This window comes from Zosterops lateralis (assembly GCF_965231275.1).
Source record: "Zosterops lateralis genome assembly, chromosome: 22".
In the NCBI taxonomy this organism is placed as follows: Eukaryota; Metazoa; Chordata; class Aves; order Passeriformes; family Zosteropidae; genus Zosterops; species Zosterops lateralis.
The window spans coordinates 517,695-542,669 of NC_139782.1; the positions used below are offsets into that span (position 1 = coordinate 517,695).

A 24,975-nucleotide genomic window follows, 5' to 3' on the forward strand; every position below is an offset into this window, starting at 1 on the left:
CTCCGCTGGGCACGCCGGAGGAAACGGGAAAAGACGCAGAGAAAAACAGTTGCCGCCGCGTTTTCCAAAATCCCGAGCGAGCGTTCCTGCTCGCCGTCGCTTCCAAGAAACAGAGAGAACCGAGGAGGAAAATTGCGGTGATTCATCGCGGGCAGATCGGAGGCAGGAAATGGGAGTTTGCTGCCTGCCCTGTGCCCGGCGTGGGCTCCGTGGGCTCGGGCTCGCCGGGGCCTGACTGGCGGCGAGGGCCTGATACCCACGGGTCGAACATCCCTGCGCCGCGGCCGGAGCTGCCGAAGGAGCTGCCGGAGAAGGAAAAACAACCGGCGGAGGCCGAGAGCCGAAGCAGCGGGAAATTTTCACCTGCGTTTCTCCGGAGCCATCCAAGCGAGAGCTGCCCGTGAGCTGGGGGTCCAGCGGGATGGGGATCCCAGGGGATGCTTCGTGCCTAGTGTCATACATCACCTAAATTTGGGGGGTCAGCATATCTCCCTTGGGGACCCCCAGGGTGGCCAGTGGGCTGGGGGCTCCATTGTGAAATGAAGCGTGAGGAAAGGGGGGCGGGGCTTGGGGTCTGCCTGTCCGCGGATTGGCTGGGGGAGGGGGGAGACCCCCCAAATTGTGCTGGGAAGGAGAGAGGCCAACCTGCGCTTGTAACGGGGAGACGGCACTGCAGGGACCCCCTCCCCCCCCACCCTCCCCACCCCCCCCACCACCACCACCATTGGGATGCGCCTGGGGCAGCCGGACCCCCTCCCCCTTTCACGCGTTTGCACCCAGGCGGCTGCGGCGGGGCCTCTGTGACACGAGTTGCACCGGTCTGAGCCCGGCCGAGGGCTGTGGAGCACAAGCCCCCTTTGGGTGGCTGGAGAAGGGTCCGGCACACTCCTCCGTGGCTGCTCTGCACCAAAAAGCACTTCCAAATCTGCTGCCCTCATCTCTGGTGTTTTGGGATCACCCTTGGAGAGCCCTGGGGGTCTCGGTGGGAAGCAGGATGGAGGATGGGAGGGGGAGGATGTTGGGGGGTCCCAAAACCTTGCTGGTGTTCAGGATATGGGACTGCATGCATCTCACTTGGAGTCCACAGTGTATGTTCAGCATGCAGAGATTGCTTGGGTTTCATTTGGGGATGGAATGTGGACAACTGAATCGATCATGTTTGGGGTCAGGATTTGGGGACCCTCACATCACCTTCGGGATCAGGACATGGGGGACTACCTGCATGCTGCTTGGAGTGGGGCTATGGGACCCTCGACTAGAGTTTGGGAATAGAAGATGGGGACCCTCGCATCACCCGTGTGGTCAGGATGCTGGAACCCTTGTGTTGGGGTTGGGACCATTTTATTGGGGCCGGGACCTGGGGGACATCTGCATTGGCATCAGGACTTGGGGAGTTCCATGCAGGGACTGCAGCACCTCCCCAGGGCTCAGCAGCCTGGAAACAGGGGACAGTGGGGGCAGGTTGTGTCTGTCCCCTCCCTCCTCACAGGGACGGTGACCGGGAGCCGGACCCAGGCTCCCCGTGCTTGCTCCAGCACCATCACCCTGGAGGGAGGGCTCCGGATAACTCAGATGTGGCACCGGAGTTGCTTAACCCCATCTTGATCCAGCCTTCACGCCCAAACCCCACTGCCATGAAGAAGAAGGCGGGCAATGGGTGGGGGCCAGACCCCGCAGCCCCCCAGCAGCGAGCCCGATTTGTCACCAAGCCAGCAGAGGTGACTTACCCATGGCAGGGGCAAGCGGGTGACACCCCGACATTAGATTTGGGTGCTGTTGCACCCTCATTAGTCCCTAAACCATCATCTCAGTGTGGGCCTGTTGCCCTGGGGGGAGCATCATGGCAGTTGTTGCTGACACAGGTGGCGTTTTTGCCCCCCTAGTATGTGGGATCCTTCATGGTGGAGGAGCTGGACCTGCAGCAGCAAGTGGGGCGGTTGGAGGAGCAGCTGCGGGTGCTGAAGGTTGGGATTTACCACTGCTCCTCTTGCTGGGAAACACAGGGAACCCCAAATAATCGGGGCACCCACAGGGGGCACAGCCCAGACCTCAGTGCCCTATTTCCCCTGGACAGGACTGTCCCAGGAGGAGGTCGGTGGTGCTGAGGTTCAGCTTGCAGGGGCTGAAGGTCCTCGGTGCTGATGGGGAGGTAGGGGGCTGGGGTGTCAAGGGAGATGCAGAAGGGGGGCTGGGGCTCAGGGAGGCTGAGTAGGGGGGTCAGAGATGATGTAGGGGTATTGGGAGGGTGAGGGTTGCTGGGGAGGAGGGTCCGTGTTGCTGCAGAGGAGTCAGGGATATGGGGAGGGATCAGGGGTGTTGAAGCCTGATGGGAGGGCAGGGGTGCTGGGGAGGTGGATTGAGGTCTGAGGAGTAAGTGTTGCTGGGGTTGGCAGGTCACGGGGGTCAGGAATGCTGGGAGGAAAGGTCAGAGGTGCTGAGGGGGTCAGGGGTGCTGGGGAGGTGTCAGTGTTCTGCTGGAAAGGCATTTGGTGGGGGGCTGTACCTCTCTGAGCATTGCTTTTCTCTTGAGAAGCTGTTTTGTGTGTGCAAACAGAGGTGCCCCTGGGGGGGCCCAGGGGTGCTGGGTGCCCCTGACCCCCTCCCCGTCCCACAGACATTGTTGATGGCACACGCACTGCGCCGGATCCTGTACAGCACCTGGAGCCTCCCTGACCGCCAGTTCGCCTTTGTGGCCCGTAATCCCCAGAGCCCCCCTAGCACTCTCTTCTGCCACCTCTTCGTGGGGCTCCCGGGAGAGGTGGTGGCCCAACCCGCCCCCAGCCCCCAAAACGCCATCATTATTATTTTTAATATTTGCATGCAGCATCTTTCACCTCCCCCAGGTCCAGACTCTGCACCTCCTGCTCTGCCGCTCCTTCCAGCTCTGCTATCTCCTGGCACACCCCGAGGAGCAGGCGGGGGAGGGGGAGCTCCCGGGGCCGGGGGTGCTGCGGGAGCCCCTCAACCCTGAGGAGGTGTCACGAAATGTCAACGCCCTCCTGTCCTTCCGGCGCCTGCCCGCAGCCAGCGGCCTCGGCCCACTGGGCACCGGGGTAGGTGCCGCTGCCCTGCTCTCTCCGTGCCCGTCTGCGTGCGCGGTGTTCTCGCACCTGGGATTCTCGCACGGTATTTCCTTGCTTGCCACTTCACACGAGTGCTTTGGCACAGCTCGTTTGTGCATGGGGTCTTGTGTGGCTTTTCTTCCGCGGCCTTTCCTTTGCATGATGCTTCAGAGAATATTCTGAGCTGGAAAGGACCCACAAGGATCATCAAAGTGCAGCTCCTGGCCCTGCACGGGACAGCCCCGTTTCTTTCACAGCAGCTTGCATATGGCGCTTTTTAGCAGAGGGAGTTTTTTGCACAGGTGTTCCCAAGAAGCTCTTGTGCAGCCTTTCCTCACATTTTGAGCATCATGTTGTCACACCACACATCATGACCTGGTGTCTTGCGTGGGTTTCCTTGCATTTCTTCTTCGTGCAGCCTTTGTCTGCTCAGTGGTGCATGCGCAGTGTTTTGCACCACCTTTTCTCGCATGGTATTTTGAGGGTCGATCGTTGCAGGGCCCATCCTGCACAGCCCGGCCTCACACGCTGCTTTGCACAGCCTGTTTTAAATGGCCTTTCCCTGAGGGCCTTTTCTGCCTGGTGTTTGGGATCAGCCAATTTGCACAGCGATTTTGCAGGAGGTTTTACAGTGCATTTTTTCCTTGGCATTTTTGCACAGCGCTTTTTTTCCATTATATTTTTTTGTATAACTTTTTTTACACATTCCTCATAACTTTTTTACATGGCACTTTTTGCAGGGTGGTTTGCATGGCCGTTTTGGAGTGGCATTTCTTGCAGAAATGTCTACACAGTAAAAATGCTCTTCACAGCTCTTTTTGCACACCATGGTGTTGTTTTTTTTTTTTTTTTTTTTTTTTTTTTTTTTTTTTTTTTTTTTTTTTTAATGGCATATTTCCACGGTGTTCTGCATGGCACTTCTTCTGCACATCGTGTTTTGCACAGCATTTTTTGCACTGTATTTTCCCCACTGTGTTTTGTGCAATTTTTGTGTGTGTGTGTGTTTTGCACAGCTTTTTTGGTGTCACATCCTTTGGACAGCATTTTTCCACGTGGTGTTTTGCCTGACATTCCCCACGGCCAGAGCCCTCAGGCCACTCTCACAGGCTGTCCAATCCCCAGGACCGGCGGCTGGAGGTGGAGGGCAGAGCCTGGCGCCTGGGAAATCCCTACTGTTCACCGGTGCTGGTGCGCAAGAAAGCCATTCGGAGCAAAGTGCTGCGCTCGGGAGCCTACCGGGACTGCGGGGGAGAGGGACAGCTCCACCAGCAGCCCCGCGACGCCGGTGAGTGCCGGGGGGGAAACTGAGACACAGGGACACACAGTACAACACGTGTTTGGGGGCAAAGAGGGGATTAACAGGCTCCCGCAGCAGCAGCGGGAGGGGAAAGCAAAGTGGCAAGGAGCTTGGCCTTCCTGCCCGAAAACGAGAGCATCCTTGCCGAGAGCGTGTGGGCCTTCGCCGGCATCACCAGGTGGGTGCATGTGTGGGAGCACTTGATACTGGGCACCCACAGCCCTGCCCCGCTGCCGGCCCTGCCCCATCCCAGGGCCCTTCTGCCCCACCACCGGCTCTACCCTACCGCTGCCTTGTCCCCAGGGCCGCCGGGGTCGCGCTGCTGCGGCGGGACATGCCCGGCGCCTTCCTGCTACGCCCCGAGCCCGGGCTGCCCAAGCGCTGGTGCCTGTGGGTGCGGGCGCCCTGCGGCGTCGTGTCCTACAGCCTGGCCAGGACACACCAGGGCAGGTTCTGCGTGGAGGTGAGTGCGGGGCTGTGCGAGGGCGGCAGCTGAGGGGGTGTTCAGTGTGGGAGGGCATGGGGGTTGCAGCCACATAAACACACTGGATGTGTCTGCGCGTGGGTGCCCCAGGCTGCGAGTGCATGTTCATCTGTGCTTCCCTGCACTGCTGTGCTGTGCCTCGGTGCAAGGCTGCACTGCGTAAGTGCCTTTGGTGTGCATAGATGCACCAGTGTGTACACGCATTTACTTGATACTCTGTGTGTGTTTGGACCACGCATGCATGGCCGCACAGGGGTGTAAGTGCATTTGTGCCTTGATGCACCAGTGTGTTGGTGCATCAGGACAGGGAGGCACTGCTGTGTGCATGCACTTAATGCACCATGTAACTGCACGTGGTGTGCCTGTGCATGGCTGCACCATGGTGCCTTGGTGCAGGGATGTGCCAAGGTGGGCTCAGGTGCAGGTGTGGGTGCACACAGGGGTATGGGTGCATAGGCACGTTGATCCATGGATGCTTTGGGGCAGAGGTGCATCTGGGCATGGCACACAGCTACCTCTGGGTGTGGGTGCACTGGAGCATCCACCCTTCAGTGTCTAACACACCTGAGTTTTGGGTGCACTAATGCCCAGGTATGAGATGCACAAGTGCACTGGTGTGCATTTGATCCACCAGCCAGGTCAGGGTGCCTTTGGTCTGTGGGTGTATCTGGCACACAAAGTGCCCTAGTACCCCATGCAGGGGTGCAGTGCATGCATGACTACATTGGACTCGCGCCTTCACCTGTGCCCTGGTGTGTGGGTGCCTTGGCTCTGTGGACGCAGAGCCCAGGGGTGTGTGAGGTACGTGGGTGTGGTGGCACATGGGCACACAGGGATTTACGGCATGGGCACACTCAGTTCAGGGGTGTGTGGGCACAGCCTGTGTGGAGGGTTCACCTCTCCCTCTCTCTCCCGATGGCAGCACTCCAACACCGAGTTCGCCAGCGTGGCTGCCCTCCTGGCCCACTACTCTGGGCCACTGGGGGGCTGCTTCTGCCGCCTGGCCCCAGGCCACCGCAACCCTGGCTACGAGGAGCGGGACTCCAGCAGCGAGGCCAGTGCCAGCGCCAGGGCGGGGGAGGCCGCCTGGGCCCCCGCTGCCCCCATCGGGGTGCAGCATGAGCGGGGGTAGGCCCGGCCCCCTCCCCTTGCACGGCTGTCCCCTGACACCCCCTAGCTTCAACTCACTGCCACCTGCCTTATCCTCCTGCCTGAGCTGTCTGGCACCTCCCGCAATAAAGTCTCTCGTGCATCCGGAGCAGGGCTCTGCTGGCTGCTCACACCCACCCATGGCGTGACCCATTGCACACCTGTGCACACACTCTCTGGCCCAGGCACCCCATGAACTCGCACTCATGCACTCTTGCATGATGCACTCCCACACTTGCACAACTGCACCATGTATGTGGGCTCTCGCTCTTGCACCCTCACGCGCCGCTACAGTGGTGCACTCGTGCTCACAGGAGGCTGCACACCCACGTGTTCACTCACCCTCTCTCGCATACGCAGGGGTCACAGCCGTCCACGGACACAGCTGGGTAGCAGTGCCATCACTCACTCACACCCCTATGCACGTCTGTGCCCTTATGCAACACGCCTTGCACACCTCTCCTCGAGCACTCCTCCTTGCACACGTGCGCGCGCCCTCGCATAGGCGCGACCCCGCCCACGGAAGTCACGTGATATAATGGGCGGGGCCTCTCTGCCGGTGCGGCCCTGGTCGCTGCTGCGACCGCGTGCGGTCACTCGCGCATGCGCAGGGCCGCCACCGCCTCCCGCCGGCCCCCCGGGCTCCCTGCGCGCCCTGAGGCCTGCGCGGCACCGGGAGGGTTAACTCAGGTTTTCCGTTGCTCGGTCCCTTTGAGTGTGTCTCGGCTCCCTGAAGTTACCTCAGGGCTTCTTAACCGTGGGTTTCCCGCCCTTCAGCTTCCCCTTCAGGTTTCCCTCGCAAGCCCCCTCTTCAGGTTTCCTCCCCCGTCACCTGCCTTGATTCCCCCTCAGACTTATTCCCAGCTTCCCTTTTCCCTGCATCCTTCCCCAGCTATTTTTCTCCATACTTTCCCCTTCTCGCCCAGCCTCCCTGGCTCGGGGGTCCTTCCCCTGCGTGCGCCCAGTGAGGGGTCACTGCTTCCCCCCCACAATGGGTGCAGATCCCCAGAGTTAGGCTTGCCCTAGCTTCTTCCCAGTACCCGGTGACCCCAGTCCCGCCGAGTGAGCGCATGTGGGGCTGGTCTGGATGGGTGGGGTGATCTATGGAGGGAGGCTGACTCCAGTGTGTCGGCCTGCTCCAGATGAGTGGGGTTGACCCCAGTGTGTGTTACTGACCCTGGTGTGTGACTGCCGGGACGATGGCCGCGGAGGCGGTGAAGGTGGCCGTGCGCTGCCGGCCGCTGAGCCCTGGGGTGCCGGGCGATTGTCGGTGCGGACGGCGCGCGGGGCCGGTGCCTCCTGCAGAGCCCCGTGGCCCTTGCGGAGCCCCCCAAGCAGTTCTTCGACGGGGCATTTGGTGGGGAGCACAGCACCGAGCACATCTACAACGAGATTGCCTACCCGCTCGTGGAGGTCAGTGGGGACCCAGGGGAGCCCCATGCAGCCAGGCATGAGTGCAGTTTTGGGCACAATGAAAGAAGGAGCTCCAGGAGCATTTAGATAATGCTCTCAGACACAGAGTGGGATTGTTGAGGCGTCTGTGCAGGGCCAGGAGTTGCACTCTGATGTTTGTGGGTCCTTTCCAGCTGAGGATATTGTGGGAACACATAGCTTGGGACAGAGGCTGAGAAGTTTTACCAGTGACCCGTAAGTGAAGTGGGATATTCTTGACCTTCCCCATACTAGAAGATGTCCCTACCCATGGTAGGGTGGTGCAATGAGATGAATTTTAAGGTCCCTCTCAACCCAAACCATTTAGGATTCTATGATTTATGAACAGAAACTCCTGTCCACTGCTTCAAGAGTTTTAGCTACAAGCCTGGGAAGCAGAGGAGAGCAGATAGTGTCACAGAAAGAGGCTGGGAAGTTGGGAAGAAACAAAATTTCATTAGCAGCCAGCAGGGCACTGAGGCGAGAGTTGTGTTTAATTGTTTGAGGTGGATGTTTATACCACAGAATCCCAAACAGGTTTGGATGGGAAGGGACCTTAAGACTCATCCTATCCCACCCCCTGCCATGGGCAGGGACACCTTCTGCTATCTCAGGCTGCTCCAAGCCCCGTCCAGCCTGACCTTGGACACTTCCAGGGATCCAGGGGCAGCCACAGCTTCTCTGGTATCAAACTGATGATTTTAGGGACATTTTTACTGTCAAGTGAGAAACCTTAGAGAATATGGGCAACCTCAGCCTGGCTTGGACTGGCAGAAGGATGGGAGATCCCTTTGTTTCCTTGTTAACAGATCAGCACAGAAAACAGCTGAGGTGAGAAATGAACTTGTTAAGCAAAAAACTCCCCAACCTCCCACCCCAAAAATGTTTTGTTAAAAGAAGTAACATGGATTAAATGGCTCATGATGGTTTTAAGGTGGAAGTTCCTGATTATGAGAATGATCAGGACTAGAAACAGTAGATATTAGAATAATAGGTTATTTTTTTCTCATTTAAACCTTAGGAAATTCAGTTATTTTTCCTTCCTAACACACTTCTCTGAAATAAGGACAAGTGACAGTGAGCAGCTTGCCAAGCAAAAATTATTCAAAGCTAGAGACCATCCACTTGGCCACCCCACAACCAACTATTGTTCTAGTTGTCTCTTTGAATCTCATAAGATTTCTGTGCCCTCTGGCAAAAATATTATGGTTTTCTAAGTGTTGGTGTTGTCAACTGCTTTTCAACACCTGCATTGCTTCAAGATTCCCTGTTTTGAGAGAAAAACAAACATTGATTTATATGCCAGTTTTGTAATTGCTATACTCTGATGGCGTGTGAAGATTAAGCAGCCATTTGATGTTTACTTCCAGCTCTTCCTTTAAAATACCTTTTTAGGGGGTGGGAATGAATTTGGACAATGTATTTCCAGTTAGGCAAAGATGATGGCTGTTTTCTTTGGTTTCCCCCCATTTCTAAGGTATCACGGAGGGCTACAATGGCACCATCTTTGCCTACAGCCAGACTGGCAGTGAGAAGTCATTCACCATGCAGGGAGTTGCCGATCCTTCCTCACAGAAAGGGATCATTCCCAGGGCATTTGAACACATCTTTGAGAGCATACAGGTAGGTGTGAAAGAGATTGTGTTGATAAGTTTTTGCTTAAAAAGACTTTGATCTCCTATCCCAAGAAGTGAGTGCTGATTGCATGAAGTGTGAATGAATGGGGACAGATTTGGGGTGCACTGTTTCTCATCCTTAAGCTGAGGCCTGTCCACAGTCAGGTGAACTGCACCCTCATCCCAGATGATGTTGTGGACTTGAGGTGCGGAAGGACCAAAAGTCCCTTGCAGTGAATGTGTTGAGTGGTTCCACCTGGAATGAATTGCCAGGGGAGGTTGGACCTGCTGAAGGGTGGAGGGCACCCAGCTGTGGGAGGGGCTCCCCAGGCTGCATGTACTGTGCAGCCTCACCCCAAATCCTGTGTGCTGTGCAGTGTGCTGAAAATGCCAAGTTCCTGCTGAGAGCCTCTTATCTGGAGATCTACAACGAGGACATATGAGACTTTCTGGGAGCTGACACCAAGCAGAAGCTGGAGGTGAGGCAGGCTCAATGGGTCTTCATTAAGAGCTTTAATTTGCTCAGATGGGTGTTACCATAACTTACAGAAGTGCAACAATGGTCTCTGTCAGAAGCATATGAAGTTACATGAGGAATATGGAGGCTAAGAGGGACTTTTGAGGGACTTTAGTGAAAGTTTAGGAACAGGATGCAGTCCTGTCCAGACGTGTCCAGTGTATCCCAGCAGCAGCTCTGTGAAAATCTTTTGCTGGACAAGGATGGAATAAAATGCTCATGGTGCAATTTCTTCCTCATCCTCTTCATCTCATGCTTGTCTCTAAAGCTAGAAGATTCTGGGCCTTATAAATGTTTAATCTGATCTAGTGGAGCCATGGATGATCTCTTTATCCGCCTAAACCAAAAAGGGTGCTCTGTTTTGAGGGCACACAGCAGATAATACTCCCCATGGGAGCACATGTGATGTTGACAGAGCCACAGGAAGGTAAACTCTCACAAAATCATAGTCAAGGGGCTGATGTTTATAAAGTTTACCTCTTGATGGTTTTGCAGATCCTTTTGCATGTATTCTTGGAGGGAGCTAGAAATCTCCGGTCCCAATTTACGTCCTTGCAGGGCTGCCCTGGTGTATAAAACCAAGGCAGTAGCACCTTGCAATGCTTTGGGATGACAACAGACCCCAGGTGCCTTACAGGGCAGGTATTTCTAGCAGGCTTCTAGCTTTAAGGCAGGCAAGCCCCTCTCTGCTCCATGTGCCAAGTGTGCTTTGCCTGTCTCCTGCAGAGGGAGAGTGGGAGAAGGGACTTCTTGCTGCAGTTTCCCATCCTTTGTTCCACATCGGTGGTGACATGGGTTTCCATGGCGACACAGTTTGCACTGGGAGGGCAGGAGCTGGGCAGAGCAGTTTCCAGGGCAACTGTCATGCTGCCTGATGCTGCCTCCACTGAGTATTTGAGGGAGTGTGTCCTGCTGAAACAAATTCCAGGCTGCCCCACTGCATTCCTCTGAGTCCCTCAATTTCTCCCAGAATCCCATTTTTGTCCATTCCTTTGGACATCTTAGTGACTACAGCTATGTCCTTGGGCAGATGTGCCTCAGGGACTCTGCAAAATCCCTCAAAAGAGCCAGACCAGTCCTGGAGTTCTCAGTAGCACAGACCAGTCACAGTGTATGAGCACTGGCTGTGACTGTACCTGGATTCATCCCAGGCATTGTGGCTTTGGAACAAGGATAAATCCTACCCAGTTAAGTTTTTAGCCACTTTTGTTCTGTTCTGTGGGATTTTTTTTTTTTAGCAAACACTATTTTACATCATTTTTTGTGAAGATCACTGAAGTATCTGAGCCTCCTCTTTGGATTCATAGTGCCAAATGTGGTCTCTGTTGCTCCATCATGACAGCCGTATCTCAATATCCCAGCTGACATGATAAAGCTAGTTTTGGTGATGAACTTAGCAGATGTGGGGTGTAACAGAGCTGTGGAAAATTAATTCAGCTCATTTAAAATTTCCAGTGTGGAGGGTGCTGGTGTAGGAGTACAGGGATCTCTTGATCATTTTGTATTTTTCATGTAGGTTTGATGGGTAACTCAAAATTTTGGATATTTCCATTGCTTATTAACATTCTGTATGAAACTTCTCATCTGTGTGGTTGATAATTACTGAGAAGATGCTGTTGGGTATTTAATGCCCTGTCTCAACCCAGGGTCTTGAATAGGATTTTTGTTCATTTAAAATTAATTAATCTAGAGAAAAATGGTGACAGTTCACCTGTGTGTGACGGGTGGTACTTTGGGAATGTAGTCAGTGAGCTCAAGCCACCCACTCAGAGCAGAGAGTTCAGCAAAGCACTGGGAACAATATCTGGGAATATTGTATCTGTGCTTTGATGTTTAAAAAAGCTTCCTATGACTGGGGAGATCTTAGAGCCTTTGTCATAATAGGTGAGAAGTTACTTTGATTCTTGTTTAAATTATGCAACTTAATAATAAAGAAGGTGGAGGGTGGATAGAAGCCAGGTTCCTCATGGCCTGGAGGCTGTCTGAATCAATCAGCAACTTTTAACTTGAATTCTTTGAACCCTCTTTTTCTGTAATTTTATTCCTCCTTCAGAAATAAGGCTTTTCAGTGGCAGTCAGATGTATTTTTCTCATACTGCAGTTTAATTTGACATGGCCCTCAAGCTTCTGGGCCATTCCCAGTGTAATTTTCCATGGTTTCAGTGCCTCCTGTTCTGACCTGGCTTTCAGTGTCGTGTTGGCAGCTGAAGGATCACCCAGAGCAGGGGGTGTACGTGAAGGGGCTGTCCCTGCATGCCATTCACAGCATGGCACAGTGTGAGCAGCTGATGGACACAGGCTGCAGAAACACAGCTGTGGCCTTCACCATCATGAACAAGGGCTCCTCCTGCTCCCACTCCATCTTCACTGTCAGGATGGAAATCTGCACTGTCAGTGGGTACCTGGTGCTGAGCCTTGGACCTGGGCCTAGCAGGACACGGGATCTGTGTGCTCACTCATCATTCCACAGCTACCCTTAGATCCCACATGACTGTAGGTCCAGGAGAAAAATCCTCTTCCCTGTGAGGGTGGGGAGGCCCTGGCACAGGGTGCCCAGAGAAGCTGTGGCTGTCCCCGGATCCCTGGAAGTGTCCAAGGTCAGGCTGGACGGGGCTTGGAGCAGCCTGGGACAGTGGAAGGTGTCCCTGCCCATGGCAGGGGGTAGAATGAGATGAGTCTTAGGGTCTCTCTCAAATTAAACCATTCAGGTCATATCACCTGACAATTCCTTCATTGAGCTTAATCATAGAGCATATTTTTTAAAGATGGAATTAAAGGATCCTTTAATAAAGTTTTAGTGACTAATTTTCCTTTCTTGAGTATCTTACTAGCATTTCTTTAGTTGGAAGAGCTGCCTCTCTGGGTCTGAACAGGGACCTCAAGAGGGTTTTTCTGGAAGCAGAAAGGAATTAATCTCTGCCTTATCTTTAACCCTGGCTTGGCTTCGTTTTCTTCAGCTGTTTCAGTCATGGGGAATGTTACACAATGTCTTCCAAAACTGTGGTTCTAGATGTTGATGACAGTACCTCATTTTCCCCTCAGTAAGTGAGGGATTTGAGGAGTTTCTCAATTAGCATAGACAACTGGATGCATTGTGTAGGTCTGTAAAATCCCAGCTTTATCCCAACAGGGAGGAAGTATTTGCACTCCCCTTCTGTGCTCAAGATTGGTGCAGGGCCTTCAATCTAGCCTGACTTTCTCTGATTTAAAGCTTTGAAAACATGACATGGAACGAGATGGCAGGTGGGAAACCTGCAGCTTTGGCAGTTAAAAACAGATGGAATATTGGAGAAGAATGTTGAGGGTTCTTGCCAATCCCCATAAACTGGATGGTTCTGCTGGGGCAAGCATTGGCTGACAAATTTGAGGAATTTGGTATTTCTGTTGTCATCTTTAGGCTTCATAAAGAGTTCAAACTTCTTTTCTGGATGAGCTTGTATGAAATAATAATTTACAGAGACTTGATATTTTAAAGGGAATAAAATTACTTTTTTTAAGTAACACATTTAGGAATTATGAAAAATACTGGGCTCTTGGCTGCAAATGTTTGAAACATGCAAGTTCCCATTAGCATTTTTACTTAGATTTTTACACCTTTTTAAAAAATTTATTTTATTTTTATACTTATTTATTTTTACAGTATTTTTATTTAGATTAGCAGATGTTTTATTCCTTTATGTTGTGTGCTTCTGCCATCAGCCCAGGCCAGTGAGATGACAGAGAAGATCTTTAGGCTGCTGCAGACATTTTAGTAAGAGTTTGGGGATCTTCTCACACCATAGGAACTAAAACCATGAGCTCTGAGCTGGAAACGGCCTCAGTGGGTAAAAGGACTGTCAGGAAACAAAACAGCTTTTTGATTGCCTGGCAGCCTTTACATGAACCAAGGGCAGAAGGGAGAGAGTTAGAGAACTTTTTTTTTTTTTTTGACTGCTCACTCAACCCAGCACTCAGAAAGGATAAGGTGCTCTGTTTAAGCCCCATGTGCTTTTACCCTGTTCTCCCATGTGTTGACACATGAGAATGAACTAGAGTGAAACAAGTTTGCTCAGCAGCAAACATTAAACTCCACAGTTACCAATCTGTTGTTGTAACAGAAATATGCTGGGACAACAGATTTTAGAGGTTTTAGTGTTTACCCGTGAACTTTCCACTTTCCCTCATGCATCAGATTGTTCATTGCTCATGTTTAGGTATTGTCCAGAGCTGTAAAACAGAACTCTGATTCCTTTCAAGGCCACTATTTGTGGAAGTCTGCCTTGAAAGGGGTGAATTCAGTTAAAATCTCAATGCTTTCTGTGCTTGGAGTGCTAAAGGAGCTCTTCCCTTGTATTTGGATTACAATCTTATGGAATATTTGGGATGTGGACATCCAAGAGTGTGGTCCAACACTTAAGAGAGTAGTTCCAGGAATGTGTGTCCAACTCTTTGCTCTGTATGAGACTGAGAAAGGTAAGGAGCCAATGAAAGTGCAGGGCTCTAAAGGAACCAGATACACTCTGTTTTCCTCACAGGGACCCTGTGCCATCACACTCTTCTAGCCTCAAATTCAGATCAGGAAGCAGGTATTCCATGTGTAACATGTGTGTCCAGGCAGCTGGGCAGCCTCAGCTCAATCTGCTCCTGCCATAAAGTGATGGGAATGGCACCAGCTCATTGGGTTTAACTCCTCACCAGGATCTATTTTCTCATCTGGGGAGTGTGGGCCCTGGGCAGGAACATTTTCCACTATCCCAAGTAGCTCCAAGCCCTGTCGAGCCTGGCCTTGGACACTTCCAGGGATCTGGGGGCAGCCACAGCTTCTCTGTGCCAGGGCCTCCCCATCCTCACAGGGAAGAATTTCTGTGTATCTCATCTAAATTTCCTCTCATGAAACAAACTGAGGAGGTAAAAGGTTGTATAAACTCACAGTCTGATCATGTTACTTATAGAGTTCTTTGGCTGAAATTGTAGATACTATTGAAATATTTGGAGGGGCGTGTGTGTTCAGAGCTCACTGGGAGAGTAAGAACAGGCATGAATTTTTACTGTGGATCCTGTTGAGGAAAGCACTAAAATGTACTGTGTTAAGATTAGATAGATACTTGCTTGAGGGAGTCAGGGCCTAAAGCATGCAAAAAACAGGGCTGGAAGAAGACGTGATGGTGAGAGCATCCTGGTTCTTGACTGTTGAGATGCTTCCTTCTAAGAGCTAAGTGGGAATTGTTTCCCTGCAGATGAGCAAGGGCAGGACCACCTTAAGGCTGCTAGACTCAACTTGGTGGATATGGCAGGAAGTGAGAGACGGTCAAGGACTGGTGGCACAGGGGAATAGCTGAAAGAAGCCAACAAAATCAACCTTTCCCTGTCTGCCCTGGGCAATGTCATCTCAGCCCTGGTGGATGGCAGGTGCAGACATACTCCCTACTGTAGTAATGCACCCCACACACCCAGCAAATGTTTTCCATAGAGAGAAAGTTTAAGGGTCACCTCTTAAGGTAAAGAACCTAGATTCTTCCATAGCCTCCTGACAAGGATTGGCTCAAGGCCAAGAGAGAAGCATCCATTGGATCTTGTCACCATTCTTCAAATGCTATATCCCTGTCTATTGGCTGTTAGCCAGGTTATCCCTCCTAAAACATTATTTAAGAAAGAGCACAAAAAGAAACTTCAGGCTTTTCAAGGTTTGTTAGCAGGGTGTCTGAGGTTTCTCAGGTGCCTGTGTTGGGCTTTATTATTTGCTTTCTGCAATGTTTTGTTACTTTGTTATTTTTTCTTTATTAAACATTTTGATTGACAAAACACCGTTGAAGAGCAGTCTCGCTAATAATTACAGCCACTTTTCTACCAGGCTGGACCCTCAGAGTGTGGGGTCAAACCCACACCCTACTGAGACTCCAAGCTGACCAGGCTGCTCCAGAACTCCCTGGAGGGGAACACCAGGACCCTGATGGTAGCATGTGTGTCTCCAGCTCATGACAGCTATGAGATGTTACCTGTTCACTTTGAGGGGTAACACATTGCGACGTGGGTGTGGACCCTCACAGAGGACAAGCAGGCAGCAGCAGGGTCAAACATGGAAGGCTTCTTTATTATCTGACTCCAGTTAACTTAGATACACTAAGGGCCAGGATTGGCCCAAGGAGGTTACAACCTCCTGACTCCATTGCTCACTGTGACCATCAGTCAAATTCTCTCTCAGAGAACAACTATGCAAAACACATAGATAAATTCTAAAAATACATATTGTTTACATCAAGCAGCGTGAGAATGGTGCTGCAAAGGTTCAAACACTTGAAAGCAAGAAAGTCAGTGGCAACAATGAGGAAAGCCTCTGTGGCGTGGGTGCGGACCACACAGAGGACAGCAGGCAGCAGCAGGTCAGACATGAAAAGCTTCTTTATTTTTTGACTCTATCAACTTATATACACTTTATACAAAAGCCAAGGATTGGCCAAAAAGGGGTATGACCACATGAACCTCATTGGTCACTCTTACTATCAATCAAGTTCTCCTCTCAGAGAAGAACTAGGCAAACACATAATTTTAAAAAATACATATAGTTTACATGAAGCAGTGTGAGAATCATGCTGCAAAGATTCAAACACTTGAAAGCAAGAAAAATCAAGGTAACAAGCCTCAACACCTTGCACTATGCAAATCAAGCCAGGAACATCAGGAACAAGCCCTGCATCAATGAGGACCCCAAGGATGCCCTGCTGAGGGAGTACCAGGAGGAGATTAAGAAGCTGAAGGCCATTCTGGTTGAACAGATGGGCGCAAGGGACTCATCAGGTAGGAGAGCCTTTACTAGCTGCAGAGGTGTCCAAAAAGGTGGTTTTATGCATAAAATGTTATTTAAATGTTACCTCAATTTTTCCCTTACCTATTGGAGGAAGAGTTCTCCATTCTGGTTACAGACTTTTCCTTCACTGCTGCCAAATTGACCTTATTCCACTGGTGAAGACCATCTCAATAATCCAGTGTTTTCAATAGTGACAAATTCTGTTAGAAAAGGCTGACATGATTGAAATCCTTGGTTATTTCTGGTGATTGCGGGCTAGAATTTGGTCAGTTTGGTCAGAAGAGAGAGGTTACACCTGAAGAATAAAAGTCAGCTGCAAAAGAAATAATAGCGTAAAATTCTATTTTATATATATATGTATGTATGTTTTCAAAGTAAGCATTCAGCCCCTATTCTCCTACAATGTGAATTTTTGACACTACAAGAGAAGTTTTGCCCTCCTTATGGCAGTGCTTGAGGACTCAGCCCAGCCTCAGCACACCTGCTTTGTCCTCTGGAGCAAGAATAGGAAATGAAGGAGCAAATAGGGAAGAGCAGTCTTTAGGCAGCTGATCACCTTTGATGAATTAGCCCCTAAAAAAGGGCAACTTTCAGCAGGGGAATAAGGCTGTAGGATTACTTTTTCTCCCTTCCTGCTCCCTTTCAGAAGGACCTGTAAACAAATAAGGTGATTTCCCTGCACTTTTCATCTTCTCAGTGTCTTTTATTTCCCAAATCTGTAGCATAGCCCTGGAAATAAGTCTCCTGTTTTTCTTTGAAAGACATACTTGTATTTATAAATACCATATAATTACATTCACTTCCATATTTCCCCTGAAGCTGGAACCTCTCCCTCTTTCCCCACACCTATGGAGCCCTGGGCCAGCAGCACTTTGACAGCAAGCGCGGTTTGAAGGAGCACAGGGGTTGCCATGTTCTTTCCTGGCACCTAGCTTCTTTGTTCTCTTTCCAGGAATTCTGCAGACAGTCTCACCCAGTGACTCTGAGTGATATTTATTTCTACTTTGCATTGTAGGGCTTCTACCTGCTGAGGCTGCTCACCTGGGAGCAAATCCAGCCCCATGCCTCAAACCCCTGGTGGATCTGGAAGCAGAGAAGCAGTTGATCAGAGAAGTAAGTTGGGAAGGGATAACCCAGAGTGGCTTTGACTAAAATTTTTTCATAGTAATTATTACAAATATGGTTCAGCCTTTCCAGAACACTTCTCTTTTTCTATTTATTTCTCTATTTTGTAATCCTTGGACTTCTGTGAACAGACCATGTGTTATGAAGGCCATGTGCCTTATTATAACCCACCTTTTGTTCCCACCGCTCTGGGGATGGATTGGAATGGATTCCCAAAAGAATTTTTGGAGGAACTACATGTGAAATTGTCAGAAAAGGGAGGAATAGAGTTGAGGAAAGCAGTAGTCAAAGGTGTTAGGAACACTACAGAGATGAGGAAAAGGAGGAATACAGAGTGAAGAGGAAGAATGAGGAGCCAGAAGTGTGGCAGTGTGTTTTTGGTTTTACATGTTTGTAGTTCCTTCTTACCTGGCTTTATGTACTGTATCATGGTTCGTTCCATGTACCCCCTTTTCTTGTATCCTTATGGTTCACCCCAGTTTCAGTTATATGTCAGTCTTGTGTTACATAACCTCCAGGTCCTGTCTGTCACTTTGGGGCCTCTCCCTGCATCTGGAAAGTTCCAGGGAGAGTGTCAAGTGATTGGACAGGATCCTGGCTTCCTCCTCCTGCCTCTCTTTAGTTTGTTCTCTTATGTGTCACTCACATACAGAACCATCCCCCACTTATCCCTGACTGGACCTTGGCTGAACCCATTCCCTTGTTCCTCCCCCTAATAAAAGTTGCTGCATTCGGCTGCTTCTAGCTCTGCTGAGGCAGACACCCTGCGCTTCAGTTGTATCTCTTGTGGAAACAATAAACCCAGTTGGTTAAACCTAAGCAGAGTCCTCCTTTCTTTTCCTGCCATCGTCTCTTACTGCTGAGGTCTAATCAAGACTCACAGGATTGGCGAGGTTTGCCTGCTACCGAGCCGTACTTGATTTGCTGTGGTGCCAGGTCTGGCTGAGGCAAGGACACTGACACAGAAGGAAACAAAACTCTCCCCTTCCTGTATAGAAAGTTCATTCCAGGGCACCACAACCAACAAAGGCAGCCATTTTTAGAGCTGAACAGTCACTTTCATCAACAACAATCACTACTGTGTCAACTTATGTCATAGAAAAAGTCAGTGAATACTGATGGTGGAGTTATATTGGGATGGGCATAGGGTGTAACATGGAATGTACCTAGATGTGACCTCAGATTAGAGTCACAGGACTGTTGCTGTGCCTTGCAGGAGTACCAGGAGAAGCTGGCCCAGCTCCAGGCCAGCTACCAAGTGGAGTAGGCGTCCCACGCCCACCTGGAGAAGGACATCAGCAGCCTGAGGGATGACTTTGATTTCAAGGTGTCTGTTCTCCAAGACCTCCTCAGGAAGGAAGCAGGTGTGTCACCCCTGCATTTCTTGCTTTCAAGTGTTTGAGTCTTTGCAGCAGCTTTCTCACGCTGCTTCACATAAACAATATTATATTCTTAGAATTTATCAGTATGTTTTGCATAGTTGTTCTCTGAGAGAGAATTTGACTGATGGTCATATTGACCAATGGAGTCAGGAGGTTGTAACCTCCTTGGGCCAATCTTGGCCCGCTGTACAAAATGTATATAAGTAGAATTGGAGTCAGATAAAAAAGAGCCTTCCATGTTTGACCCTGCTGCTGCATGCTTGTCCTCTGTGAGGGTCCACACCCACGTCGCAATGTGTTGCCCCTCTAAGGGCAGGGGTAACAGGTGTGGAGGAGGCAGGTGGAGGATGTGCAGCCAAGTCTAGGTTCCCTGAGGAGCAGGGACTGTTTTTGCACTCAGATCTGTGGCAGCCAGTGCAGCCTTTAAAAGGCAGCAAGTGCTGCCTGGCTGCAGCAGTCCATACTCTCAAACCACCCGTATCCACAGCAGGAGCAGGGTCTCTGCCTCTCCTGGACCAGATTTAAGACTCTGACCCAGCTTTGTCCTCTTCTCTGTTTCCTTGACTTCTTTCCCTGTTGGGACCAGCCTGACCCTGACCCTGACCCAGCCCTGTAAGCCTTGAGGCAATGAAAAGCCTCATTTTCAAGTGAAACGCCTGCTTTTTGCTCACATAGCAGAGTTCCCCCTGACTGAAGGCAGCGTGTCTCTGGAGCAGAGGTCGCCACTCTGGCTCCATCCTATTGGACTCTCATTCCCGAGGCTGGGGTGGCTGCTGTGGTGTCTTCCTCCGAATGCAAGTGCGCTGCAGCACTTGCTCTCCTGGTGGATTATCCACACCATTGCTCACTGCAAGGCAGATATTCCACACCTTGCCTTGCCTCCCCTCCCCTCATGTACACCCTTAGGCTCTGAAGTGGATTATTTTTGGAGCCAGGCTATCCCAGCCCTGTACAATCTACAATCCTTACCTGATACACCCTCTCAGTGTTTCATGGGTTTGACTTACCAGCAGAAGTGGGTGAATGACAGCCCTTTTCCTTTCAGATATGTCATTCTTAGCTTTGGGTAAAGGCTTTGGGAGACGGTTTCCCAGATTTATGTCTAGTTTTGCACAGCTCAGTACCAACATTGTGAGAATTTCCTGTTTTCAGCTGACACATGGACTAGAAGGACCTCTGACCACACACCTTCATATGAAGATGCTGTTGCTGCAGCACATGAAGAGCCAATGTCAGCCCAGGTACCCTCCAGGCTCCTTCTCCCCTTGGGATGAACAAACCCGAGTGGGTAACATTGTGCTTCATCTCTTCCAGAACTCTCACTGCATCTTTCAAGAGCTACATCCTTTGTTTTCCTCTTGTCCCCAGGACCCAGCAGCACCTGGGACTGTCACAGACAGCGGTGAGGTGAGCAGGGGCAGCGCTCTAGCAGCGGGTGCTGTCACTACCCTGGGGATTTGCCCACCCACACACCAGCAGCTGCTGCTTGCTAGGTCAGTGACATGCCTGCTTGTGCCAGCTATCCCCTGGGCAGCACCCACAGGCAGCAGCAGGTGCCTTCTGCCATGACACCACAGCTTCTGAGCTACAACTATCAGTGCAACCCCAAACCAGGCACATGTGAGTTAAAATTATGGACTAGTTTCATTTGGGAGGGACCTTAAAGCTCATCCCATTCCACCCCTGCCATGGGCAGGGACAACTTCCCCTACCCCAGGCTGCTCCAGGCCCCATCCAGCCTGGCCTTGGACACTCCTGGGGATCCAGGGGCAGCCACAGCTTCTGTGCGCACCCTGTGCCAGGGCCTCACTGCCCTCACAGGGAAAGATTTCTTCCCAGTATCCCATCTGACCCTGTCCTCTGGCAATGGGAAGCCATTCCCTCTTGTCCTGGCACTCCAGCATTTTGTCTAAAGTCCCTCTCCAGCTTTCTTTGAGCCTTTTTAGGCACTGGGAGAAGCTCTAAGGTCTGCCTGGAGCCTTCTCTCCTCCAGGCTGTTTTTACCCCAAAACTGACTTTGCCCTGTCTGGGTGGAGGAAGAGCTGTTCCCTGCAGTGCTCAGTGAGGTCAAGCACCAGAATTATGAGAGAAAAATGGAGATGTTCAAGTCAGCAAACGAGGATGACAAAAAGTGTGTGTTCCTGGTAACAAATGCTGCCTGGAGCTGCAGGTAGGGGAGCCTTATGTGCCCACACAGGTTATGGAGATACCTCATTTTCCTCGTGAAAGAGGCCCTTGAAGGGCACTTGGAGCCCTATCATGTCCCTACAGGTAAGGCAGCAGCTGTCCAGTGGCTCATGGATGGACTCTTTCCATCACTGAGGCCACTTCTGGTCTATCTTGTGCTTCTCACAGTGTTTGCAGCACATCATCCAGAACAGCAAAATTTCCCAATAATCCTATTTCAGGGGTGCTGTCAGGGCCTGGAGAACATGGCTAGGATATGAGGGATGCAGGCTCAAGACTTGTGCTCAGCCCATCTCAAAAACAACCTGGATCAAGGTTTTCTCTGTGTGAGAGCTGTCCTGAGAGAATTCCTTCTGCCAGAGTACACCACCACATAGTGAAGCAGTAGCATAGCTGTTGGGTCTCTCCTGGATCAAGAAGGAGCTGCTATGAAATGCAGAACAGCAGTGTCTGTAATTTGTGGGCAATTCTGTCTGTTAATGGAGAGATCTCCAAAGAAACCCTTCATTTGGATTTGATATCAAATGTTAGTGGTCCTATTGCAGGACTAGTCCTATTACAAGAATGAATCCTATTCCTTTTGTAGCAAACAAGGGAAAATGGTCTTCTAATCACATTGTTAAGTCCAGGTTCTGTCCAGATTGCGCAGGAGGGTTTTGTTCCACAGCTGTGGGGATTTCAAAGCCACCTGTTCAAGATTTAGGTATTGGGCCATCTCAGCAGAGCATGGATTGAATCCTTGGATCCAGCTGTGTATTAAGCAAAGGAAAGGGAAGGTTGCCTGGCAGGAGCAGTGCAGCAGAATGGCAGATCATTCTGGGAGAGAATGAGCCATTTCAGGGGATCTGGAGATAATTAAGAGACTGTTAACAGTAAAAGGTTATCAGCCAATTTAAACCAGTGCTGGCCAACCTGAGCTATCTCCTCTACTCCAGATCCTGTGCAGACAAAGAAATGACTCTGAAGCGTGGCTTTATTTCCATCTCAGAGCATGATTTCAAACACAGGCTTGTGCCATACAATTAACAATGCTGAGGTCACACAAACCATCAACTCTGGCTGATACTGCCCTAAAAAGGAAGCCACACTGTGGCTTTCAGCTCTAACACTCCCACATCCACCATTTGAAATAATTCTCTGTGTAATTTTGGCAACTTTTGTGCATCTTTGAAAAAAAACTAATATAATAATATATTCAATGTTATTTCAGTAAGAATTAAAATATAAATTACACAAAATGAGTGTTTTAAAGAGAATTTTGTGAGCATAGATTTAGATTTTTGGACATCCTTGTTGACTGAGGTGCTTGCAGTAACACATGCTTTGCCTTTGTGGAGTATTTTGCCCAGAGAAGCTGTGGCTGCCCCACGATCCCTGGAAGTGTCCAGGCCAGGTTGGACAGTGTTGGAGCAATCTGGGAGAGTGGAAGGTGTCCTTGCCCATGGCAGGGGGTGGAATGAAATGGCTTTAAGGTCCTTCCCAACCCCAACCATTCTGGAATTCTTTTTATGACAGAAACTGTTAATAGTAAGCAGAATCTGCCATGATTACTCAGGGCAGAAAATCTTATCATAATTCCCAATTTCTGTGTCTTCCCAAATGTCACCCGTGGAAGAACATGTATCCTCCACACTTGTGAAGCTGGTTCTTAGTACCACTGAGCTCAGTGTTCCCCTTCTCCAAGATGCAGATGCTGGAGCAGGAGGTGGTATGGGGGTAACAGGCTCAGAACAAGGACCTGAAGGAAAAGCACAAACACCAGAAGAAATACGCAGACGAGTGGAGGCTGCAGCTGGTGGCTGCACTGCAGGAATCCAACGAGGACAGCAATAAGCAGGCTCTCCTCAATGTCTATGACTCCATCCCAGGAGGAGGTTTAGGCCAAGAGCAAGATGCTGGAGAAGGTGCAGGAAAAGGTGAGCGAGCAGCTCCTTCCTCCTCCACATCCCCATTTTTTATCGTACAGGGTTTAGAGCAGTAGGTTTAGAGAATGACTCTGGCTGTGTCAGTGTTTCATACATGACATTGTTTGTGTGAGTTTTTATGAAATCCCAGATGCAACAGCCCTCAGCTGGGGGATTAAGCTTCTGAAGCCCAAACCCCACCAGTTTTAAAGGCTCGGTGTGTGACACTTGGCAGGAGGAGGATGTGGTGGGATGGGAGGGGATGCAACTCCTTCTGCTGACCTGTAGATCTGCTGCAGCTCCTGCCAGTTCGAGCACACTTTCTGGCGCAAGAAATTAAACATAAAAGTAATACTCTAAAATTTTACATTTAAAATCTTCATTTTCAAAACATTTGAAAATCAGTTTTGCTCTGGTATTTGTGGCAGAATCAGAGGGTCTGCAAAAAAAGTGACATTTGTGTGTACAGTCCTAGTTCTGCACATGAACGACTCGCTTTATTTGGGTTTTTAGGATATCAAAGAAATATCGCACCTTTTTAACTGAAGTTAGAACTTCCAAAAGTTCCAAGAACACACCAGTAAGATTAACTTCAGGTTCATTAAAAAATCGTCCCTATGGAGAAACATGAGAAAACATTATTTAAAACAAACATGGAATAACCTCTCCATGCAAATTTCATCCTAATTTGTACCTAAATTAGAAATCTTTCCAAATATTGAAGCTTTCCTGAGTGTCTTTCTCTGCCAGGCAAATTCCTGTACTCATAGTATCCATCAATCTCTCTGCCTTATAATCCTGATGTTTTGTGTCCAGCTCTGGGCTGCCGAAACCAAGATCAAAGACCTGCAGTTGAAGTTTGGGCTGGAAAAGATGGATTACCTGAGCACCATCCAGCACCAGGAGTGAAACCTGATACTCTGCCAGCAGCTGCTGGATCAGGTGCAGTCCCTCTTCCGGTGCAACTGCAACTACACCAACCTAGAGAGGATCAGGCGTGAACCGTCTGGGATGAGGAGAACGGCTGCTGGAAAATTCCAGAGCCTGTCATTTAAAAAACCCAGCTGCTCGCAGGTAAGGGCACAGTGCCTAGGGGACAGGAGGGTGCTGTGGGGGACAGGAAGGTGATGCAGGCATGGAGCTTTGCCATGCTTGGCACGTCCTGCTTGGGCTGCATGTGCTCATAACATCTTCCACATAAAGTTTGTCCGGAAAGTTTGAATAACAAAGGTGGCACGTGGTGCGGATCCTTCGGGAACCTCTGAGCAGTGTCGGGATCAGGGAATGCAGTCAGGAGAGTGCTGTTCTACACACAACGACCTCTTAACGCCATCTCTTCCCACAGCGGTTCCAGCCCCGCTACAGCCCAAACCCGGCCGGACAAGCTCCTCGAATGAGAGCGGGAAGCCAGCGGTATAGCCCATTTCTCCTCCATTTCTAGCCCATTTTACCAATTTTGCCTTATTGCTGGCGCTGCTGACAGCGTCTGCCACCTGCATCCCGAGGAAGACCACTACAGGCTGGTGCTGGACAGGAGCGACAGCGAGACCATCGCCGGCAACTACTTCGGATCCCGGCGAGCCAGTCAGATCCTTCACCTGGACCAGATTTCTTCTCCTTTTCCCAGATTTCGCGGCACTCTTCATTTTCTTCCTTTTCCTTGAGAAATCAAATGGCGACCCACCAACGACCAATTCTGCCTTAACCTCTCAGGGGTTTCTCGCAGGACGCAGCCGCATTTTGGTGCCCTGCACTCACCCAACCACAACCCCTTCCTCTCCTCTTGCAGCTCCCGCAGGCTCCGAGGGGGCTGCGGGCAGCGCCGGCACTATGCCCTAAACCCGGCCCTTCCGCCTGCAGTCCCTGGCCTTGGCTCTCAGCGCCGACACCAAGCGCAGGAGGGGCAACGCCAGTTCCACCGCCCGCCGCTTCTGATCCACCGTGGGTGTGGCTAGCCGAGGCCCCGCGGCTGCCGTCGCCGCGCAGGAGGGAGGCGACGGCGGCGGGGCCCTCCCTTGTCCGCGGCGACGGCGGCCG

At 50.7% G+C, this 24,975-nt stretch overlaps 2 protein-coding genes, 1 long non-coding RNA gene and 1 pseudogene across 8 annotated transcripts; all 4 read left to right on the forward strand.

Annotated features, from left to right (window-relative positions):
* Positions 1-1,634: 1,634 nt before the first annotated feature.
* On the forward strand, positions 1,635-5,975 carry SH2D5 (SH2 domain containing 5; the record flags this gene model as incomplete). Its single annotated transcript, XM_083877026.1, has 9 exons — positions 1,635-1,718; positions 1,884-1,964; positions 2,075-2,149; positions 2,615-2,758; positions 2,844-3,053; positions 4,185-4,347; positions 4,435-4,537; positions 4,663-4,822; positions 5,766-5,975. 9 exons carry the CDS (start codon positions 1,635-1,637, stop codon positions 5,973-5,975), a joined length of 1,230 nt encoding a protein of 409 aa, XP_083733152.1.
* Positions 5,976-7,309: 1,334 nt separating this feature from the next.
* On the forward strand, positions 7,310-10,198 carry LOC310918125. Of its 2 annotated transcripts, none has more exons than XR_014591592.1 (3): positions 7,310-7,405; positions 8,901-9,046; positions 9,417-10,198. It is a non-coding gene; the product is annotated as an uncharacterized lncRNA (long non-coding RNA). The 2 variants fall into 2 exon arrangements; XR_014591593.1 differs by lacking the exon at positions 7,310-7,405 and adding an exon at positions 7,465-8,254.
* A 5,441-nt stretch (positions 10,199-15,639) lies between these two features.
* On the forward strand, positions 15,640-22,836 carry LOC310918124 (kinesin-like protein KIF17). 4 transcript variants are annotated; one of them, XM_083876913.1, is made up of 7 exons: positions 15,640-16,330; positions 17,356-17,453; positions 18,682-18,829; positions 20,000-20,088; positions 20,216-20,254; positions 20,382-20,467; positions 22,725-22,836. In XM_083876913.1, the coding sequence occupies exons 1-3, from the start codon at positions 16,123-16,125 to the stop codon at positions 18,730-18,732; spliced, it is 357 nt and encodes a 118-aa protein (XP_083733039.1). In that variant the 5' UTR covers positions 15,640-16,122; the 3' UTR covers positions 18,733-18,829; positions 20,000-20,088; positions 20,216-20,254; positions 20,382-20,467; positions 22,725-22,836. The 4 variants fall into 4 exon arrangements, with proteins under 4 accessions (XP_083733039.1, XP_083733042.1, XP_083733041.1 ...); XM_083876916.1 differs by lacking the exon at positions 20,382-20,467 and having other exon boundaries at positions 20,162-20,254; positions 22,719-22,827; XM_083876915.1 differs by lacking the exon at positions 20,382-20,467 and having other exon boundaries at positions 22,719-22,827.
* On the forward strand, positions 21,298-24,893 carry LOC310918172 (kinesin-like protein KIF17; annotated as a pseudogene). The gene is made up of 5 exons (XR_014592762.1): positions 21,298-22,950; positions 23,755-24,012; positions 24,284-24,351; positions 24,444-24,522; positions 24,652-24,893. The product of XR_014592762.1 is annotated as a kinesin-like protein KIF17 (transcript).
* Positions 24,894-24,975: the final 82 nt, after the last annotated feature.

Coding starts and splice junctions, on each gene's coding strand:
- LOC310918124 (XM_083876913.1), top strand. CDS start 16,123: ATGCTGCAAAGATTCAAACACTTGAAAGCAAGAAAAATCAAGGTAACA. Junction 16,331..17,355: donor GGGCGCAAGGGACTCATCAG/GTAGGAGAGCCT, acceptor TTTGCATTGTAG/GGCTTCTACCTGCTGAGGCT. Junction 17,454..18,681: donor AGAAGCAGTTGATCAGAGAA/GTAAGTTGGGAA, acceptor TGTGCCTTGCAG/GAGTACCAGGAGAAGCTGGC.